The 22,713-nt window shown below is 38.4% G+C and overlaps 1 protein-coding gene across 4 annotated transcripts; it reads right to left on the bottom strand.

The window, feature by feature from the left end:
• Positions 1 to 11,203: 11,203 nt before the first annotated feature.
• prpf18 (PRP18 pre-mRNA processing factor 18 homolog (yeast)) lies at positions 11,204 to 22,248 on the bottom strand. Of its 4 annotated transcripts, none has more exons than XM_079826038.1 (12): positions 22,156 to 22,227; positions 21,819 to 22,056; positions 21,597 to 21,674; positions 20,285 to 20,311; positions 19,449 to 19,553; positions 19,246 to 19,359; positions 18,872 to 19,021; positions 14,295 to 14,360; positions 12,165 to 12,305; positions 12,011 to 12,082; positions 11,767 to 11,922; positions 11,204 to 11,663 (listed from the first exon to the last, which is right to left on the bottom strand). In XM_079826038.1, the coding sequence occupies exons 2-12, from the start codon at positions 21,882 to 21,884 to the stop codon at positions 11,583 to 11,585; spliced, it is 1,056 nt and encodes a 351-aa protein (XP_079682164.1). In that variant the 5' UTR covers positions 21,885 to 22,056; positions 22,156 to 22,227; the 3' UTR covers positions 11,204 to 11,582. The 4 variants fall into 4 exon arrangements, with proteins under 4 accessions (XP_079682164.1, XP_079682163.1, XP_079682165.1 ...); XM_079826037.1 differs by having other exon boundaries at positions 21,819 to 22,031; XM_079826039.1 differs by lacking the exon at positions 20,285 to 20,311 and having other exon boundaries at positions 11,264 to 11,663; positions 22,156 to 22,248.
• Positions 22,249 to 22,713: the final 465 nt, after the last annotated feature.

The raw sequence follows: 22,713 nt of genomic DNA, 5'->3' as shown, positions 1-22,713 counted from the left end.
TGCCCCTCCGGGTGGATGAAGGTGATGATCCGCTTCCTCCGGGCGTAATTGAAATTCTTTCCGTCACCTTTGTGGATTATGCTTCTGCATTTGTAATGAGATCAGCCGCAGGTGAAGCTGACAATCACACCCGGTGATTGAAATACCAAGTACATGAAAATGAAACTTCGTTTGCCAAATCTGAATGCTGCTTTCAAAATATGTAAATGTAGGCCAAAGTCGTGTCACGGAAAACATGGATCATTTTAATGGAGGAAAAAAGACAATTATTTTCTGCTTTCAAGGTTACATGTATTGAATGTCCTGTTTTGGACAGAAATCATAAGGAATTTTTTGTCTTACCAGTCCGGGTCTGTTAATTGCATATGAATTATTTTGTCCTCAATGTTTGGTTGCTTATGAATGTAATGTGTACCTCAAAGATCAACATTTTCAAGTAATTTATTGGCGTTGTCGTTTTGCATGCAATATTGCCAAATCAGTACAGTACACATGCATACACAAAAAAAAGTGACAAATGAAACATTTAAAAAATGATAACATTATGATTAATTATTATTTACAATATTATTTATTTTAATTAGGGCTGTCAAATCAATTGATCACATACAAAATCAAAGTTTGTGTTTACATAATATATGTGTGTACTGGGTATAATTATTATGTATATTTGAATACACATGCATGTATATATTTAAATATATATATATATATATATATATATATATATATATATATATTTATATATTTATATATAATATAGGCTATATATACATTATAATATATATTTCTTAAATATATACATGAAAGGGTGTGTATTTATATATATATACATACATAATAATTATACACAGTACACACATTATGTAGACAAACTTTTATTTTGGATGCGATTAATTGATTTGATTTGACAGCACTAATTTTAATATTTTATTTATCTGATGGATTATTTATGACTTAGGTTTAGTTAACAATAACAACGCTGGTATGGACTACTCTCGTGGTGCTATTTTTCCCTTTTTTTGGACCTTTGGAGCTTCCATTTTTCTATTATATCCAAATATATTGCTCCATTTATGTTCCTCGGAAAGTCGAGAATCACAAGGGTGAGTAAACGATGACAACTTTCTTTTGACTTTTTGAAGTGGAATTCCCATAAGTCCCTGTGATCACTTCCTGTGTGAGACAGGAAACTAAGTTACGCAACGCCTACTAGGGTTCTGATCAACTCCCTCCAGTCGTCTTGCATACTGTGTTAATATGACTCACAGACTCACTCCCCTACAGGAAGTGTGTGATGATGTTTGTGCCTAAGACAATGGCTTGGGGTCTCCCCCGGCAACAGGAACACAACACTGGAAAACCAAACATTGGAGAATTGGCTGCTGTTACTGTGCTGACAATCCAATGTGATGCTCGAGATATGTATTTTGGGGCAGCCGGTCTATTGTACCTACTGCAGCTGGAATGTGAACAACAAGAGACGCTGTGTTTATAGAAATCTTCCATTTCCTGTGAAGCTCAGTGGATGCTTTGTTGAATGAAATATTTTCACCACTGGATCCATGACATTCCCCCGCTGTGTGTGAAGGGCTTGAGGAACACTGAGGAATGTTGTGTTCGGTGAACATGAAAGCTTGACTTCTTAGGGCATCATCGTGACCCCTAGTATGGAGGGTCAAGGCATTTGGAGTTATTTTGGAGAATTGTTCGAATTTGGCAGGCTCACGACTGACTGTTGGCCAAAATAAACATTAGAGACTGTAGAAAGCACCACTGCTGTCAGTCCAAGCCAAGGGGGTGGTGGGATGAAGTATTGAATGATCTGGGCTATTCTCCACCAATAATTTGTGACCACTTAACATTGCGCCCTTAACCAGTCCAGGGGGAACCAAACAAGCACAACATGGTAAAACAAGAAGAGTCTCTCTTTAATATAAATCAGATTTACTTTCTGAAATCACTCCTGGTGTTCAGTTATTCTCTCACGCCGGAGGTGGCGACTGTCTGACTGAGACAGTGAAACATTTATTCAAACGATTTGTTTAAAAACATGGATTTGTTCAGTTATCTGCCTTTATGGTGAGTGGTTCAATCATTGACCGACTGCATGTAGATATGCATACTTCCCTGCTTTATAGTAGACTTAAGTTCCTGAAAAAAGTATTTATAAAACAGTAGGTGAAAAGTATGCAAATTACCAACTATTCCACCAAGATTTTAAAGTGCACTTTTGATGGACACTTTACTGTAGGGACTCAATTTATGTCGGTAGCTCATGTCAGGTGACAATGACAACATGTCGAATGTAGTCTGGAATTAATTCAAATTAAACACATTCATACTATATGGAACTAAGAACATACTTTTTTAACCCCTTAATTGTCACCCCCCTTTTTGAGAATACACATGAAAATGCACACTTAAAGGGCTGTAATTCAAGAATGATTTTTTATTTTATATAAAATATATATTTTACAAAAAAATTGTAATCTAAAATTACTATAAAATCAAAGCCATATGTCTAACCAAGTTGTGTTCCAAATTTGAAGTTGATATCACAAAAAGTGATAGCCTGACGTCATCATACTCAATTCTAGTCAGAATATGAGTCTGATACTGCTCCGTTGGGCTGTGATTATGGGGTGTGTTTCAACCGAACCAGGAAAAACCTCAATTGGATAGACCTACAACCAATCAGAGCAACGGAGCGACGCATAACGTTAGTTATCAAATGTCAACAGAACTCAACTGCACTGTGTTGCCATGTCCACGGGTTGAAGCGACCCCAATTATGTGATATACAGACCCAGGTATGAGATTTTTAGCTGCCAGCCCTGCCAAAATAACATATTTTACCCCCCAAATGCCTTTTTTCCCTTTTTTGGAAAGCTATTGGGCTTGTTTTTGGCTAGTTTCGAGGAATGTTAGCAATTGGGCGGGTTTTGTTGTAAAAACTTGTCAACCCTGTACCTGCACGCACGCTGGAATAAGTAGCCTAACATTAGAAGAAAAAGATGAGTGTAAACGATCTTTGCCGGTGTTGTAAAAAAAGAATTTAAGGATACACAGAGTTTACTTACCAACACGATCATCATTTCTGAGAGAAATAGTAAAGGTGAATGCATATACGAACAAGTTCTCCGTTTAGGATTAGAACAAACTCAACCCAAGCGCCTTTGATGACGTGGATAATTACATTACCGTTTATCATCTGTCCATCATCGTCTAAAGCCCGCCCTGACAATTTCATTGGTCCGAACAGTTTCTGTTCGAGCATAATTACTTCTCTATGGATCAAGTCCAGACCAAACTGCCCGAGTAAAAATGTTGTGGGCGGGGCTAAGTTCGGCTGGCATCCAGGCTAAAAAAAGTGAAGTTCCCATGAGATTTTGTTTAGGCGCTATACCAAAAATTGCCACTGGGTGTCATCCAAATTCCATTGATTGTTTTTTTGATGCATTTTCCTGTACATTTCTGTCCAAATGTCACTTCCATCACAAAACAATCACCAAATATGGAACCTTGAGACTCAGACCTTTCCGACGATATGTGTTTTGTCAAGATTAGAAAAGATTTAGATTATAAAGTAGTTAAAATAAATGTTGTAATATGAAACATGACACCGCCTACTAGGGGAGGAGCCCGCCAGAAGAATTTAAAGTACCATTTCCATGGTAATGCAACGTCCAATTTCAAAACGGGTTTCACAGGATGAATTTTGAGTCCGTAAGCTTTCGAATGATACCTAATTTATGATAATTACTCAAATATATGATACGAAAAAAAGGCGATCAAGAGTGTCAGGTGTCCCGCCAGCGGGACGGTGACAGTTAAGGGTTAAACAAGTACTTATTCAAAGGAAGTACCATTTACTCAATCATTTCGTGAACTGTTATTTCAGAAACAACAATTGCTACAATTGGAACTGCATGCTAGTATATATAGGCTACTACTCTTACTAATTCCACCATAGAAAGATATGGTAAAAAAAGTATGAGTATATTCCGGTTCCGAATTCAGCAAATAAGATTGATTTCCACTAACTGAACTGATTCGTTCGGTTGGTTCCACTAACTGAACCGATTAGTTTGAAAATTCGGACTCATTCAGGAACTACTAGTGTGTGTTGCGACAGTTTAAAAAAGGCGTTGACTTTGTTTGGACATCTTTTCGCTGGCGGACCAAAAATAGACAAAGTAACCGGCAATATTGCGTCTAAAATGTAAGTTACTCAATGTTAACCTGTTTATTGTCTTGTTGAGGACACTAGTTAGCAACCAAATATATCGACCATGACACTTAAAAGACAGTACGGCTTTTACTTTATGGCATTTATGTCTTTATTTTCCCCCATATGTAGTCAGTGATATTTCATGTGACGCATAAATACCCACACATTCGCTATCCCATGCTAATAAAGTCCATTCTTCCAGAATAATGTTTCTGTATGAGCCCTGCAGGGTCTGGAGCAGAGCAGCTATTCTGTTACAGCTTTCCACAGCAGCTGGAAGCCGTTACTCTCTCATGTGATGAAAGTGTGTGTATGTGTGTGTTTCTCCCACAAGCCGTGAGAACAGAGCGCGTGTTGGAATGCTGTGTGAAAGGACGTAGCCTATATTGTGTGTCCTGGGAGTTTGGGATTGGTGTGTTTATGATCGCAACTCTTTCATCACCATGAAAACTGCAGCAAGGGGTGATGGGAGCTGGAGTCTGGTTTTCTCCACAGACCCGAGCGAGATCTGCTCTAGCTCTGCCAATATGAGGGGGTATATATACATAAGATAGGCAGTTCCCTTTCAACTTGGTTTACTTCGACATTGCATTTGCTAACTCTTCTGGGAGGGAAGCCCTTCCTCCAAATACTACTGAAGCCTTATTGAATCATGCCAGTAACACTGGCCAATGACGTTCAAACACGTGAAATATGAGGGGGCGTCTAGCACTATATAAGGTGGCATTCGTTCAGAATCTTTTCCTTCGGCCAACCTTCTGCTAGAAGCCTATCATCAAGCAAGACTTACCGTGATCTACATGCCGCAGTGGACAACATCTTCTCATTCCGGCGACCCTTCAGATAAGGGTGACTTCTTACGATTGCCTCTCCTGCACATAGCCAAATAAACCTTCTGATGGCCATGAGACGTGTCTTGTGCCTGTGTCCTGCCCATACAGAGGCGGGCACTTGGGAGGTCGGACTGCCCCCACTGTGGAGATATGAGCCTCCAGACTCTCAGGCTCCATTTGGCCATCGTCTGAGGTGATGAACTCGACCAACAAGCCTCTGCCGCCTCTTTCGAGCTGAGGAAGATGCCTTGAGCTTCTGATGTGGACCTGTCAGGGTCAGGAGATGAGCTTGCACCCACTCGATGCCCATCTCCCATCCCCATCAAGATATGGTGTCCTCCAGAGCTATGGATGCAGAGGATGAGGATGATACCATATCAGTGGCAGCGTCCACAAAGGATGAGTGGTCCAACAGCTGGATTATACCGTGCCCCGTGGCAGCAAGGCGGGAGACCTCCATCATAGTGATGTTGTCAAGCTCCTATGCGTCCTGTCCAAGGCGATTGATGAGCTTGGTTTGGAGTGGGCTCCTCCTGCCAAGTCTGCGATAAGCCGCCTGGACAGTGTAGAAGAAGCCGTCGCTGCCCATCTCTGCCCTGCGGCCATGGTGAAATATAGAGTGAGAAACAGCTTCTCTTGCAGCACCACAGCAAACTTCACTGGCAAGGCATTCTCCACGGCAGGCCAAGCAGCTTGCCGATCCTCCAGGTCTATCAGGTCAAGCTTCTCGAGTCCCTGGATGAGGGCGGGCTGGGCCCAGAAGTTTTTAAAGAGCTCTTGTGGTGTTAGATTGTCACCTGAGAGTCTCAAACAGCTCCCTGTGTGCACAGCTGTGCGCCAAAACAGCTCACGATTACTTAAGTTAGTATGTAATACCACAAATTTTTTAGTTGTCTTGACAAGTGTTCAGCCTAAATTGTGAGTCACATGCCATAGGCGTAATAAATGAAATGTTTGACAACATGTTTTTTGAACAGGGGGTTTTCCTGGACCTAAATCTTTTAGGGTGATAGCATCAAACTGGAATGCTCAAACATACATTAAACACTGAAAATTGTTTTGAACTATTAGCTTTTCGCAGTTCCCTCACAAACCTCAGTTTAAGAAAACCTGCTGCACAGCAGAGACCACTGAGATTGGCCCCTTTAAATTGAATCGGTCATCCAAAATTGCTAAAATGAATCAGACTTCCCAAATCTTAACAGGAAGTCAGCAGGAAAGTTATGCAAATTTGGCTTATTCATGTTTTCAATCTGATTTGGTCACTCACTCGTCCTGTGACTCAGCACTTCCTATAACTCATCTCAGACAGGTGGCCATGACATCAAATTGCAAGTCGTCTTGATTTCATCCTTAAAAGGACTGTCTTTTCTTTCTGTCAGAGAACAGGTCTACATCTCTAGCGAGATTAATTAACACTTTCCATAGCATTCGGCCCACTATGACAGTAATGTACATTAAAGGGGACCTATTATGCAAAATTCACTTTTACATGGTGTTTGAACATAATGTGTCTGCAGTGTGTCTACAAACCACCCACTCCTCTTTTTTTAATCCCCAGAAATCATAAGCAGTGTCAGAACAAGCCTTTTACAGTTTCTGTACAATGCGACATCACATGCTTAGGCCCTGCCCACGACTGCTGATGGACTCTGCCCTATTAGCATTAAGACCTCGCCCTGAGGGAGCTGTACACAGTCCGCCATGTTTATCTCATTGCCAGTGGCCTGTTGCACAAAGCTGATTTCAGTTGCTACCCAGGTAAGTTTGAGATTAGTTTGAGCAAACTCTGTTTTTTTGGGCTCAAGAAGGTGGATTGGTTTTTAGCAGTGTTCATCACCATAGTAACTTACACTACACTAACCTGCTCTGGAGCAGGTTTTATTCTGGGTTAGAGATCACAAACCCAAACTGGACCAATCAGCTGCAAGTAAAGATGCAATAAAGCCACACCCCCTGTATCTCTCGTTCCAAATTAAAGCAGTTTAGAGTGAAAAAACTTTAGAGACAAAATTGCTCATCTTTTGGTGCTAATTATTTATTATATGAATTATAATTACTTTTAATTCATATAATATATTCATATAATGATTATATTAATTGACAAGTAGCCAAATATTAATATAAATATAATACATACATTCATAATTCTTTTTCACAATTCATTCTTAAACGTGTATTCATTTGAGCTCTTTGTGAACCTATAATAATTAGGCATATTTCTTTGATTCACATCTTGCATTGATAGTCAGATATTCTTTCAGCAGCCTTCTCAAGCTTTCGCTGCAGCAGACGTGTTTATTCCTGCTTTGTAAAATCCTTTAATTTCATGATAATTTTCAATTCAGAAGAGAAGTGAATTACGCCGTCTCCCTTGTGAGACGTGAATCAAACGGACACTGTGATTGGCTGTTTGCCACACGTGTCACGCTTTCAGGTGCATGCGCTTCAGAGTTAATCGCAAACTCTGGATTAAACCTGAGTTGACAGAGAACGTTTATACCAAGCTTTGAGAGACCGTTGAACTTGATCTAAACCAGGTTGGATTTATCTGGATTTGTCAACTCTAAACCTACTCTGAAACTCAGAGTTTGTTCGGCTAGCTTCATGCAACAGGCCTCAGAGCATTTAACAGCAGCATTCAAATAAGAAATGTATTCTTATTGATGTTGTTGTATATACGAATGGCAGCTAGTGGTTGAAATGAGTACTGCAGTCCAAATTCAAAATATTGTTTGCCACTGCTCAGAGAGTAGTCCAATCTCAAAAAAGTTGTCCCATGTATCATCACCTTTAGTCTCCTCGCCTTCCATTGTCAATTGCGCTCGTTCCTGTTGTGTGTCTTCAATCTGAACCCTTTAAACGGGTTGCCAGATTGAAGACACGCAATTGACAATGGAAGGCGAGGAGACTAAAGGTAATGATACATGGGGCAACTTTTTTGAGCAATGTTGCTTGGCCACTTTCCCATTGGGAACGGGCAACAAATTTCTATCTGGATACTTTAGATCGGTCATGGGCCCTGTCTCTTGCCTGGTTGCCCGTTGACGGCAACATTGCCTAGTAACATTGCTCAAAAAGTTGCCGTGTATCATCACCATTAATTATTTATTACTGAGGAGACTTATTTATCCGCGTTTTAATATTCTCTCTATCACAGAGATATTAAGATGGATGTCGAGGCTTTTTAGGTCAGGTAGAATCTGCAATCTCTGACCCAATTTGTTTGCTTGCTTCCATGGCAACAATACGCTGTGTTTTCCGACAACTGACAACCTGTGGTGTCGAAATAATACTATTGGGTAAACTGGCAGCGTGCGTTATCGCACAGACCAAAACACAAATAAGCATTCTGACACAGAACGCACATTTCAAAGTAGAATAACTAGCAGTAGCATTGTTTTTCTGAGAAATGAGTATGTGAACTTAACATGTTTCCTAAATATCTGCAAGCGTATGGTATTTTTATGCTTTAGTACAGTCAAAAACTTACATACAGCCTTTACAGCTACTAAAGTTTTTCAGCTAAGAGCTGTGACTGTTTTTCTTTTGTTTGAGTCATATTAACAGCATATATATCAGTAGGTACTGTATATTACACTGCTTTCACTTTAAAACACAGATCTATACACATGCGTTTTTTTACTTGCCGTTTAAGTTCAAAGACATAATCAAGTTAGTTTAATACTCACGGGACGTGCCGTCTGACATCCAGCTTTCTGTGCGCGTGTTTCAGATGTGTGCGCTCAGAAAACCATATATCAGAAGTTTAGACTGATATGGCAATGTGGCATGCAGATAATAAACTTTCATGACAATGAAGAACTGCAACGTCACACGAGCATTACCGCGGTGGATACAACCAAACAGATGTTTTTGTTTTTAGTAGAGTACTGGATGCACAAGCTAGCCTAATCCTACCAGACTCTCGTACATTTCATTTGTACAGAGTCTGGCCACTCTCCATTGACAAGCGTTTACTTCCTTGAAGGCGGGTACTCAGTTGAAGTTTAAAACTATTGGATCTGCCCAGAGCCACTCTGGATCTGCCATAACCAATCGTCAACGCATGGTCGTTACGTATGTTATGTCAAACTAGGGCACAACATCAACGTCATCGTTCTCAACCACTCCCTCTGGGGCCCGTTTCAGTAAGGAGGTTCAACCAACTCTGAGTTTAAACCTGAACTCTGAGTTGACTTACTCTGAGATGGGAAACTCTGAGTTTTGGGTTTCAGAACAGCTGAATTGATGTAGTTCAATCAACTCTGAGTGGACTGACTCTGAGTTAAGCACATGCACTCCAACTATGAAAAGCCACGATCAATGGAGCTCCGAAATTACGATTCACCATGGCAACAGCACCCAACAAAAAGACGTTTGCATACTTCCGGGTCAATATGTAAGTTCAATTCTTAATAATTTTAATTAAATAAAATGTTCATGGTATCCAAAAGGCAAAAAAAGAATGTGGCAGCAGCTTAAAATGAAAAATAAAAACAATTCAATCAGATAAAGCTTTAAGCATAAAATGTTCATGGGTGTTGGTTTAATGACTTTACAAACATTTGACATATTAAATAAATATCATTCAGTGTCCAATGTGCAGCAGCTTTTCCCACATAGACCCTTTTCACAGACTGTGATGACTGTGAGGGTGCTTAATAAAGCGTCTATGGGAGTTGATGTAAAAATTAACATCTTTCTCTCTTTTCACTTCCGTCGTCAAACTCACTCTATTTTTTCCCTCTTTTTGAAAGTTGTGAAATCACTATTGTGGAGTTTTTCTTTTGCTATTTGAGCAAATGGGGACACAAAAATATATATTTAATGTATTCTCTCATTCACCACTATAAAAGTTAACCCAACTATGATGACTTCAACTTCATAAACCCAGAAATGTGAAAAGGGTCTATGCTCTTTTCACATAATGAAATGTTCTCTAATCCCACCTGTTACATTTAATAATCAGGGGAATGACATTAACATTTGACTTCTACTCAGGCCAGCCAAAACACCAGCACCACTGACAGATGAAGAGGAGATGGAGGAAGAATATTAACATCCAACAGGAAAAAGAATAAAGTATTTGTATGTAAATAAATGTATTTAACAGCTGTGGTGGTGGTTATGGCATATATCTCGTACTACCATCTGGCAGCATCCTTCCATCCCATACAGTAATCCGTTTTCAGAAAGTGTGATGATGGGTATATGAGTGTCATCAATGCGTCCAACCACTGGAAATCCTAATTATTAGGTTACTTCTAGAGGTTTACCAAGTGAATGTCAGGATCCTGTATAAAAGGACATGCCATTTTTGTCAGTTCGACAGTGTCCACAGGATGAAAATATAAGCAATGAATGAATGTTCCTGCACTGCAAAAAATGCTTTTCTTACTGTGTATTTTTGTCAAGTGGCAGATAATTTAATTTGTTTTAAGTAAACTTCGCTTACTTTAGATTTAGATTAAACTTATAATTTTTTGATACTTGCACTTGAAATACAACCAAAATACTCAGTAAGAAAAGCTTTTGTGGCGTTTGAATGAATGAATTCAGTTTTTAAACACTGCTGGCACTTTAAAAAGGGGGAGGAGACCGAAAGAAACTTTGGGTTTACCAAAGAAAACCTGCTCCTGACCAGGTTAGGTTCACAGAGTAAGTTACCCTGGTAACTGACTCTGAGTATAAGTTACCTCTCTTTCAGAAACTGGCTTGACTTACCCTGCTTTCTCGGGTTTGACATACCTCCCATTCTGAAACAGAAAACCCAGAGTTTCCCTTATTTCAGGGTTAACATACTCAGAGTTTTCACTTAACCTCCTTTCTGAAACAGGCCCCTGTTCGCTGATTGGACCGGTTAAAATTTGACCGGAAAAAAACAGAATATACCGTAATACCAGAGGGGGAATACTGAAGGAAAATGAAAATTGAGCGGAAGTACGTAGGAGGGCAGAGCCAGGCTATGCACAAGATGGGTGCATCCAACAAAAAAGCAGGGTGGAGAGCAGCAGCTCATTTGCATTTAAAGATACATGAACGAAAACAGCATTTTTCCCTTCCACTCAAAAATGGGCAACTAAGTGATCTGAGCTAAAACTTTACAGACAGGGGGACACTTGAGACTTATAATACATCTTGTAAAAAGGGGCATAATAGGTCCCCTTTAATGTGCAAAGAAACAATGAATGTAATGAAAAAATTACTTCAGTAACATCAGCTTTTATTTAAAAACAAAAACAAACAAAAAACACTGTAGTGTTTTCAATCCCTAGGGACCCACCGCTCTGCACATTTTGTATGTCCCTCTTATCTGATACAGTTCATATCATGGAACTCTCACCTAACAAGCTGATGATCTAAATCAGGCGTGTTAAATAAAGGAGACATACAAAATGTGCAAAGCGGTGGGTATCAGGATTGAAAACCACTGCTGTAGAGATCTCTCAGGACTGTATATTTACAATCAATAAGTTATTTACAACATGACTTTGAATGCTGTGATGTGTACGTCACAGAGCGTTGTACTCCACACACTTTGAGGGATCTGTTGGGAAATGTTTCTGACAGATTGTCATTAATCTTTTCAGCCCCTGAAAAAAAAAAATGGAGAAAAAAAAAAAGATGATCACTGACCTGAAAAAACAACACAACACTATGTAATATAACACTCCTATTCATACTGTCATTTCAGACCTGAATGTATTTCCTTTGGGTCTCGTCATTGAGCACATGGGCGACGTGTTTGGAGAAGATCTTCTCACGTCCAGTACGAGCGTGAATACCCACCATGGTCACACCGATGGGCCATGGAGCGTTTCCTATAGCCATCTGCAGATAAGCATCATTTGCCTGCATGTACAGAGACTGTTAGTCGGGTTTCTTCACAAATATACTAATTAAAAACTGAATTCAAAGTATTGTAATTAGCAAGACAAACCTTAACATATTCCCTCTCCAACATAAACTTTATGATGTCTGTAATGGACTCCTTAATGTCTCCTGGTAAATTCTACATATAGAAGACGCAATGAGTTAAACAAAAGGTCTTGTGAATCTATTTCTGATAATATGTTGTATGTAGAACAGCATACCTTCTTGCGTAGTTTTCTGAAAAGAGGTTCCAAATAAGATTCAGTCTGTTTTTGGGTGGCACTGGCGAGCTTGCCCTGGACACTACGCTTCACATGGTCCTCTCGGCTGTTTAGATCTTTAGCCCACACGCCCAGCAAGAACTATAAAAAAAATGTATATACAAGGACACAAAATAAAATCATTAACTTAATATATAAATTAGGGATGTTAATGATTAATTGTCATGTAAATGAATGGCCAAATTGCAAAAAAAGTTCTCCTTTTTAGTTGAAAACGGTGTGGTGTAAACACCTTAAATCGATAAAACATATCAATTGTCAATTAAGCAAGATCATCATTAGAGTCCATAGTTTTGAGGTTCATGCTGGCTCATGCGCAAAACGTGTGCAACAGACACAAGGAAAAATCAGGGGATCAGTCACTTTTGACCGCGAAGAACACAAGTGTGACTCCCAAATGAGGAGCCCCAGAGGGTTTATAAACATTCTTTGCATTTTACAGAGATGTTTTCTGTGTGACTGCAAATAAAATAAAGTAAATAACACTAATTTGACATTAATTACTGAGGCAGTATGAATAAAGGATAATATAATTTCTGACTTGCAAAATGAACATTTAAAAGGTGCCTGCTGTTTGTTTGTGGCGCTCGGTGAATGTCGCCTTCATCTCTGCATAGCCTTAAAGAACACGCTGAAGACGTGTGACGTCTACCGGACCGAATGTAATGGTTGGACGAATAGATTTACATTTTTAAATATTTAGACCACTATTCTACTAGACCACTTCTATTATTGATTGCTATCAGGATGTAAAGAGTTTCAATCAGTATAACAAAAAGTGTTTATGAAAAATATTGCCTACCCTATCGTAATCTTTAAAATTTCTGTTATATGCACAATATGTACATTTATGAAGAAAATTACGCTTAGAATGTCTTGAGGTGTGGTAACAACAGTGTAAGAAGACTAATTGATTCTGTTAAATCCATATCGCGGCACGGCCGCATCACCACCATGAAAATGTTTTCTAATAAATAAATGACAAGTCATCCATTATTCTTAACATATTCGTTATGGATCATTTTATGAAATTATTATACATCACATCGATCCATTTTACAATCCTACTATCCTATTTAGAGTAAATTGAGCTGAGCCAAAAAATCTGGCTCACCACGGTAGATGCATCTCATTAAAGGTTTAGTTCACCCAAAAATGAAAATTCTGTCATTAATTACTTACTCTCATGTCGTTCGACACCCGTAAGACCTCCGTTCATCTTTGGAACACAAATGAAGATATTTTAGTTGAACTCCGAGGGCTCAGAAAAGCCTCCATTGGCACAATGCATTTTACACGCTCAAGACACATAAAAGGTACTAAAGACGTCATTACAAAGTCCATCTCACTACAGTGGTTCTACAATAACTTTATGAAGCGACGAGAATATTTTTTGTGCACAAAAAAAAAACGATTTCAAAACACAGCATCATGAAGCTTCGAAACGTTATGAATCAGAGTCGATTCAGCGGTTTGGATCGCCAAAGACACGTGATTTCAGCAGTTTGGCGGTTTGACACGCGATCCGAATCATGATTCGACTCGCTGATTCATAACGCTTCGAAGCTTCATGATGCCGTGTTTTGAAATCGGTCATCACTATATAAGTCGTTATTTAGGGTTTTTTTGCGCACAAAAACTATTCTCGTCGCTTTATAAAGTTATTGTAGAACCACTGTAGTGAGATGGACTTTGTAACGACGTCTTTAGTACCTTTTATGGGTCTTGAGAGTGCACAGTGCATTCTGCCAGTGGAGGCCTTTCAGAGCCATCAGATTTACACTAAAATATCTTCATTTGTGTTCCGAAGATGAACGGAGGTCTTACGGGTGTCCAACGACAAGAGGGCAAGTAATTAATGACAGAATTTTCATTTTTGGGTGAACTAACCCTTTAATTTTTAAATCACGATTGATCATGGCGATTTGTGTCAATTGATATTCCTAATTTAAATAATTAATAAATTAGAATATTGTCTGAATGCATTGCTATAAAATCAGTTCGAGATTTAAACTATCCATCCCACCCCTCCCCCCAAATGTAAAACCACAGTAAATAAAAAATACATACCCTCAGTACTTTGTTTATGATGTCCATGTCTCTAAAATCATCAGTGCCAAGAGATGCTCCCAGAACCTGTTTTATAAAGGTTATTAATTTAGCATCACACATGTGCTTAATCTTATATTATACAGTTACTTCAATCATAAAAGCATTGGTATCCAGGCAGCCAGTTATCATATCAATGTAGATAGACTAGTTCAGGGTTTCCCAAATTTCCCTTTGACCTAAAAGGTTTGCTTCAAGTGCCCTCTGATCAGTGTTACCAGATTGTTGTCAATTGGGCAGTTTTGAATTTGATTGTGCGGGTAAAAACGGGTTTGGGTGGGTGGGCTGGTTTTGGGTCAGGTCGGCGGTTTTCAAAATCTAAATTTTATAGTCTAATTGGTTAATAAACAAAAGTGTGCATACTCCATAAAATCAGTCATCATGACCTTACTAAACACACGCCCACCACAGAGTCAGCTGGCTTTGGTGTTGACTTCGCAGATGAGCACACACTTTTAGCCAATCAGCGATCAGCAGGTAGATGTGATCATTCTTGTAGCTGTTGAAGGGTGCGGATTCTGAAATCCACTGCCGCTTCAATATACCTATTTATATCCTAATTAAATGTATAATCAAAGCATTAATCAAGATTTATCCTCCTATATTATTATAATGATTTTTAATTATTCTTTTCAGTTATGATTAGGGATGGGCAACAGTGGTCGAGTAATCGAGTACTCGAACGTGACAGCGATCATCGATCATGAGAACGATGATCGCCCTGAAAAAAATATATTTGTCTCTTTTTTATTGGTTATTGCATCGTTTTGCGGAGGTCTGATTGGTTAGCGTTTTACAGCACGCCTCCAGACCGCGGCGAAATAAAGGCGTGCACTGCAGTGATGTCTGGAATCATGAGATCATTAAATGGTTAGTGCAAGATGTGCAGCGCCAATCTGTCATAGCCTACATAGCATTATAATGAAAACACGATGGAAATTAGAATGCTGTAAATGATCTGTGCTTAGTTCCCCGTGTATCAGCTGATCCACAGAGAAACTAGCGAGAACACTCAGACTAGCGCGTGAAGTTCATGTGCGCATTCGCGTCCTTTTCTGCAGATGCACGTTGTAAGATACTTTTATGTTGTCTATATCTGATTAATCTAATATAAGAAGCGTTTGGTTGAGCTTAATAAGCTAGAAAAGCGCTGCCGTTATACCGGCTGTTGTTCATTGTTCTCTTCAGTTTCAGCTCAAACGCATATTTCATGCTCGACATTATGGTTTAGAGACAGTCATATTCTTTTCAGATAGGCTATTTCTTTCTCAGAATCATTGATATTAGTAATGGAGCACTGCTATACTGTTCTCGTATTTTTTAACAGTAGACCTAGTTTATTTAAAGTTGGTTTTTCGCTATGAGTTCGAAAACGCGCAGTGATGTCTGTAGTGCTCGATCATGAATAATAAAATGAAGTGCATGATGTGCAGAGTCAATCTGTCAAAGCATTATAATGAGAACAGGATTTTAATAAAATATTTCTGTGTGCTTTCGTTGTCCGTGTATCAGCGTTGTTAAGGGAAGAGCGCATTCAAAATGTTCCGTTTCAAACCCTTCGGCTGTAAAATCTAGCACGCTGAAGTTCACGTGCGCATTCACGTCCTTTTGTGTTGATTTATGTCGTTATAGGTTCATAATAATCTCATATTAATATTGATATAGGGTGCGTTTGGTTGAGTTTATTAACCAGCTAGCAAGCTCTGCAGGGTGGTGTTATTTCACAGTTTCAGCTCAAAGGCAATGCTCGATATTACTGACTTGGTTATTTGAGACGGTCATTTTATAAAGATGTTTCTTTTTCAAAGACATTTATGCATCATAATCTAGCAGTTATTTTTTGTTTTATATGTTCATGTTTTCATATACCCGTTTTCATGTCACGTTTGTATTTGTCAACAACCATTTTCATAACAGTATTTTCATTATCTCAATGACGGACATGCCCCGCCCCCTGCACATGCCCCGCCCCCAATTACTCGAGTACTCGTTTTTGAGACCTATCGATGATCGAAATGAGAAATTGACAAAAATGCCCATCCCTAGTTATGATATTACTTAACCAATAGAACCACTGATTGAAAAAAGTATAACTGTTGATAAATTGTATGAAAATCTGGTAGAGGGAGCGCGGCCTACGAACTCCTTGTGAGACTTGAAGCTGGCTTCTGCTGATGAAACTGCAAACTATTCTTCAGTACATTTTTCTTTAATGAATTGCACTCCTGACTCTTGGTCTTCATTCTTCACTACTGGTCTTGGGTCCTAAACTGTATGCTAAAGTGGCATAAATATATAGTAAGCTGTATCTACAATAAAGAGTGGGAGAGTGACCCAACTCTCAAAACGTGGATGACAACTGTGACTCTTAATAAATATAACTAACTCTGAGAGCACAGTTGAATTACTTGAATTGAAATCGAATATGGGACTATGATTCCTGTCCATCATTGTGTGCACACTGGCCTGATGATCAGGACATATGCAACTTTTAAACCGTCTAGACAGCGCTATACTTGTCCCCAGCAGCTGCTGAAAGAGGTTTGAATCAACGATTAATCCATTTTGACTGTGCTAAGTGCGTTATGTTCTATAAATATATACTTCACGAAAGACGTACTGTAGTTCTGTCTGAAGTTAAAGCGCAACAAAAAGGTAAGCGCATTCTTGTTGTTCATTTTTTGTTCTTGGATTGTCGTACATTATCTATCAACATTTTGGCTGTGGTGTGTGCATCAACGTGTGTGAAATGCGTACTAATTGCATAGCTTATTCAGATCACTTAAATTGGGCAATTTTTGCACATAAATTGGCTTATTACTACGGTTGACATTTGAAAATGCTGCATGTTTTCCCGAGGGTTAAAGTCATCGGTTAATTTCTTGATTGAGGTTTCCACTTGGACATTTTAGCGAGACCAAAGCGAGAGAGCAAAAGCAGTACGCCCATCAGCGTTTTGCTCGGCTGCGCTGCAGTCACAGGACTTCACGATGTCACCAAAGATGTGTGTTTGTGGTTGTCGGGGCAAGACAACCATGTTCAGCTTCCCAAAGAACCCAGCGTTAATGGGACGGTGGAAGGAGTTTGTTTTTCCGGAGCAGCAATGGAGTTGTGCAAGTGTTTTGTTTGTTCCATGCATTTCGGCGACGATTGTTTTATAAACAAGGCCCAGTTCGACGCCGGATTTGTAGCTCGTCTAATGCTGAAAGATGGAGCAGTCCCAGCGATTAAGCTTCACAGTCGTGCGTTGGAAGCAGGCGGTGAGTAAAACTGCTTCAAATGTCTTTGTGTTGTTAGCTATCGACTCGTTCATTCAAATGTGCTACTATTCCATTGTTTTTCTAAGTAAACAGGCACTAGTCTGACGTGCAAAACCGTTACGCTTGCTACTGCTAACATTAAATCACATATAATAGTCCATAAACCGAATTATATCCTCATAAACCATGAGTAAACACACACAAATGTTGTAAAACTCGCATATGACAAGCCGCTAAGCAAGTATATAAGTTACAGTTACAGTACATTCCATTGAGACTTATCCTGTTCAATTTCAGCCTCTAGATCTGATTCTGGATCATATATGTATGGCTAAATCTGATTGATCTCCATGGTTTATATAGGAAAAAGTTTTTTTCTTCACGTTTAAGGATGTCACAGCTTTCAGACGCTCTCAAAGCAACAGCTGCGCGTGCTCTTCATTCTTTAGCTCCGCCCACACGAAACGCCCCCAGCCGCTCGTTTTTTTTTCGGAAAGACTCGGTACAGTGTATCTTTCTTTTATAAATATAACAAAACTAAAGACTTTTCGGAGATATGAAGGATGCAATACTACTCTATAGGTACTCAAGATTGACATGAAACTGAAACTGAGTGATTCACCCCCCCTTTAATGTATTTGCCCTGTTTTACAGGGAAATGTATTTATTTTAGATTTTATGTTGTCATCATCGTTTTGTTTTAAGGAGATAAAAATGGTGCTAATCAACCTTGGCAATAAAATTAACTCATTATTATTCAGCAATTTTGGGTGTTTTTTTTTCTTGGATTGGGTGGGTTTTGGCAAGCTTTTGGGCTGAAAATAGTCCACCCAATCTGGCAACACTGCCTCTGATACTTTAGGTTAATATTTCAGTAATTTAACAACACATTCGCAACCTGTTAACCTGCACGAGGATGCCGTCGTGTCCTGAAGCATTCTTTGTGTAGATAAGTTAGAAGTTGCTGTTACTGACAAACTATAAATTAATAAAGTCTCAAGCTTATATTTTTATTCTTCGTTTTTAATATAAAAATTATTTAGTGACAGTAATTTCCTAAAAGCACTTGACTAAACAACGCCCCATGGTCTACTTGTTATTCCAATTATGAAGAACATTAGATTTCAGATGTAAGACTATAGTGCCACCTGGTGGGACCATGATTTAAATTTTCCTAATCAGACACCTTTCTACAGATTCTGGAAGTGACCTGCTATATGGATGATATATAAATGAGTTTAAGTTAACGTTGAGAATTCTCTGTGTGTGTGGGTTTACCTCCAGCTCCTCAATGGTGGTATGTTCTTCATGCACTTTGAGGTCGTGTTGGGTGTCCAGTAGAACTGAACCCTCTGCTCCACCCACAATCTCATTCAGATACTGCTGATCAATCTTATCCATGGCAGCCTTCAGATCATTCCTCAGGCCCTAAACACACAGACAAGGTAATCCATAAAAAGTATGTAAATGAGTAATATAATGTACCATATTCTTGAAAGCACTGGCAAAGTATGTTTCTTTTTTTTTTCTTGCAGGGAAATCCAATGTGGTTTCCTGGTAAACAAACAAACACTACACACGACAAGAGTGTCAAGATGGCGAGAGGAAAGGTGGGTGTGATAGCAATCCGTCTAAATTCATATGGCTCTCACCTTGTTTACTTCTGGCGCCAGAATTTCAATCTTACGGAGTCTCTGGAAAGCATCGTATTCGGATTCACCAAACAGACGGACCGGCTCTCCTCGTTCCCTCAGACGTCTGATCACCTACACGCAGCCCGATGATTGAGTATTAATACAAGAAAACAAGCACACTATACGAGTAACATACAGTGAGCTCTGATTGGCTGACCCACCTCCTGTCGAGAGAGCGTCATTGGCAGTTTCTCCTCCGTGAGCTCAAGTTCTAACACAGGATTGGCTGATGTAGATGGAGGCTCCTCGTCCTCAGTCTTATCCAGCTTGAAAAGAAAATACTAAAACATTTAAACAGAGTCTCTTTTTTTCCATTTTATTACGGTTACATCAGGCTGATTCCACTGCAAATCATATAAATGTGAGATTGAGAAGGGCAGCTTGCAAAATAATAATCATAAATTAATAAACAACAAAATGAAAAACTATCCTGGCAAGATTTTCCAAAAAAAAAGCAAAAGACAGATACTTTTTCATATAATCATGCAGCAATGCATTTTTAAAATTTGATTAAATCTTCTTCTAATCTTGTATAAGTATGAGCGCACATAATTCTCCCAAGATGCAATGGGTAAACAGCAAAGAATCACATATCTCTCTTGCCATAATGAACCTGTCGGCCATGCTCTGATACTGAAGCTGTATCTTGACACTGATTTTAATTAAACACACCATGCATGCAGTGCACTGCTAAATCAAAACTGAATAGGAAGTTTAAAAAAAAAAAAAAAAGAGCATTGCACAAATGAAAGAGCAGGCAAGAGATCTAGAATTTAAACAACTTTGATTTGCTCCTGGGTGGGCATCCTTGTCACATAAAGCACCGATTTTATTGTGATCATTATGCAGGCTGGGCTTAAAATTCGGGTTGTGCTGCCTCCAGCTTGTGCAACACTGGGAGCAAAGGCAATTAAACACACAAATGTTGTTCAGTCATGCCGAAACCCGGTCAAACATTTCTCTCTGGCAGCATGCATTCTGTCTGCCTGAGCCCTACCTGTCTCACAGGCTGCTCATTAGAAACCTAAACTCACAGAACACACACACACACAGACAGCAGGAAAGACAATATGAGCAGAGATACACAGCCGACAGAAGACACTGCTGGAGGAGAGAAAGAGCGAATGTGTGAGTATGGGAAGACAGTTCAATTCTTTTAAAGCTACAGTGGATGATTGACAGGCAAGTAAACGACCCACCTAATGTCGCTGGGTTAACTAAAACTATTAAAAAAAACATTTTGTTAATTTAAATGAAGCTGAAATACAATAAAACATAAATATTAGTTGAAAAACTTAAACTAAACAAAAATGAGAAACGTTGCCTTGGCAATAGACTGAAATAGGTTTAAGTTAAAGCAAAACTGAAATAAAAATAAAAGAATCCTAAATAGCAATATATAATATATACTGGTAAATGAAATTACTAAAAAGTAAACTAAAATGAACATGACAACTAAAAATAACAATAAAAGCAAATAAAAAAGTATTAATAAAAATAAAATGGTCTTGTAAATTGGAGTAAAAAATATAAGTAATAATATTTCACATATTTATAGTATTAGATTTTTAACTGAATAAGTTGGGTCTTTATAGATGAAAATAATATGTAGCTGTTTTGGCAGTCTGAGATAATCCCACAAAAGAGCAATGTGTTGAAAAAGAGAGAACTTTATTTTGTTTATACACATAAAATGAATGAGAGATAATATACAAAAAGGGAATAGGGGAAATTTAAAATATATGGAAATATTCAATATTTTAAGTAATAAGAGACTAAAATGTATCGATTTAAAATAAACCAGCAACATCACCATAGAATAATGTAGTGAACTATTGTTGTTTAATTAATGAGCAATACAAGTACTAGGTATATAGTACTTAAACTAAATAAACACATGTATTAAAATACATTTTAAAAATAGTTTAAATAATAAATAAAGTTTATCTAAATAATACATCTAACATTACAGAACTACACTGAGTAAAAAACAATGGAAACAATATTTCCTAAATAATATTTTACATATTTAAATAATTCGTTTTTCACTGTATAAATTGGGTCTTTATAGATGAAAATGTGTAACTGTCTTTTAAATTTTAGGATGATAATATTCGGGGGTCTATGGCAGCTAAAAGACTGAAAACCTCTGGTATAAAGATATTATCAGAAGTCCGAATTATATTACAAACACATTGTGATTAAAGGTGTTTTCGACCAGCTGTGTTCAACCACATGAGTAAAATGGAAGTAACTGGATGTGTGTATCATGATGTAACATTGTCTATTTTCACAACTGAAGCGTGTACCTTGTATCCACATCTCCTATAATATTCTTCCTCTTCCTTACGCGCGAGATCAGCTCTTTTGAAGTATTTCTTTGAGTCCTGGAGAAACAGCAAGAGTAACGTTACATCACTACACACATCTGCACACAACTGCATAAACATTAACACAGCTGTAATAAACACAACGGTGTAAAGGGTAAACTGATCAGAGCTATACAACTTTCTAGAACAGTCGATACTCACGTCTACGAGATCTGTGTCCTCTATGAGCTTTCTTTTCCTCGCGATCTCTGCTTTGAGGATGTCCATAACTCACAAATTGCAAAAATACTTACGATTGTATCATAAAGATGTGCCACTTTATCACATAAACATCCAACAGGAAGCAGTTTACACTTCCGTTCAGTGCGTCTCTGTCGCTGGCTGCTGGAGATCAATCTGAGTCAGTACTGCCATCTAGTGGATAAATCCGAGACTAACGCTGAAAAAAGTTTGTTCAGTTCATGCAATCACAGAGCTCATGAATGTTGAATATAGTTTAGTTATTTTAGGTGACATGTTGTGTTTATAATATACTTACGATTGTATCATAAAGATGTGCCACTTTATCACATAAACATCCAACAGGAAGCAGTTTACACTTCCGTTCAGTGCGTCTCTGTCGCTGGCTGCTGGAGATCAATCAGTCAGTACTGCCATCTAGTGGATAAATCCGAGACTAACGCTGAAAAAAGTTTGTTCAGTTCATGCAATCACAGAGCTCATGAATGTTGAATATAGTTTAGTTATTTTAGGTGACATGTTGTGTTTATAATATACACACATTGTATATATAGCTACATTGTGTGTGTGTGTGTGTATGTACAGTATATACATGTGTTGATCATATAATTAGAATATCATCAAAAAGTTGATTTATTTCACTAATTCCATTCAAAAAGTGAAACTTGTATATCATATTCATTCATTACACACAGACTGGTATATTTCAAATGTTTATTTCTTTTAATTTTGATGACTATAACTGACAACTAAGGAAAATACCAAATTCAATATCTCTATATTTGAATATTGTGAAAAGGTTCAATATTGAAGACACCTGGTGCCACACTCTAATCAGCTAATTAACTCAAAACAC

This window comes from Gobio gobio (genome assembly GCF_949357685.1).
Source record: "Gobio gobio genome assembly, chromosome: 9".
NCBI classification, from domain to species: Eukaryota; Metazoa; Chordata; class Actinopteri; order Cypriniformes; family Gobionidae; genus Gobio; species Gobio gobio.
Note: the sequence above shows the minus strand (reverse complement) of the source record. Positions and strands in the feature narration are given on the sequence as shown.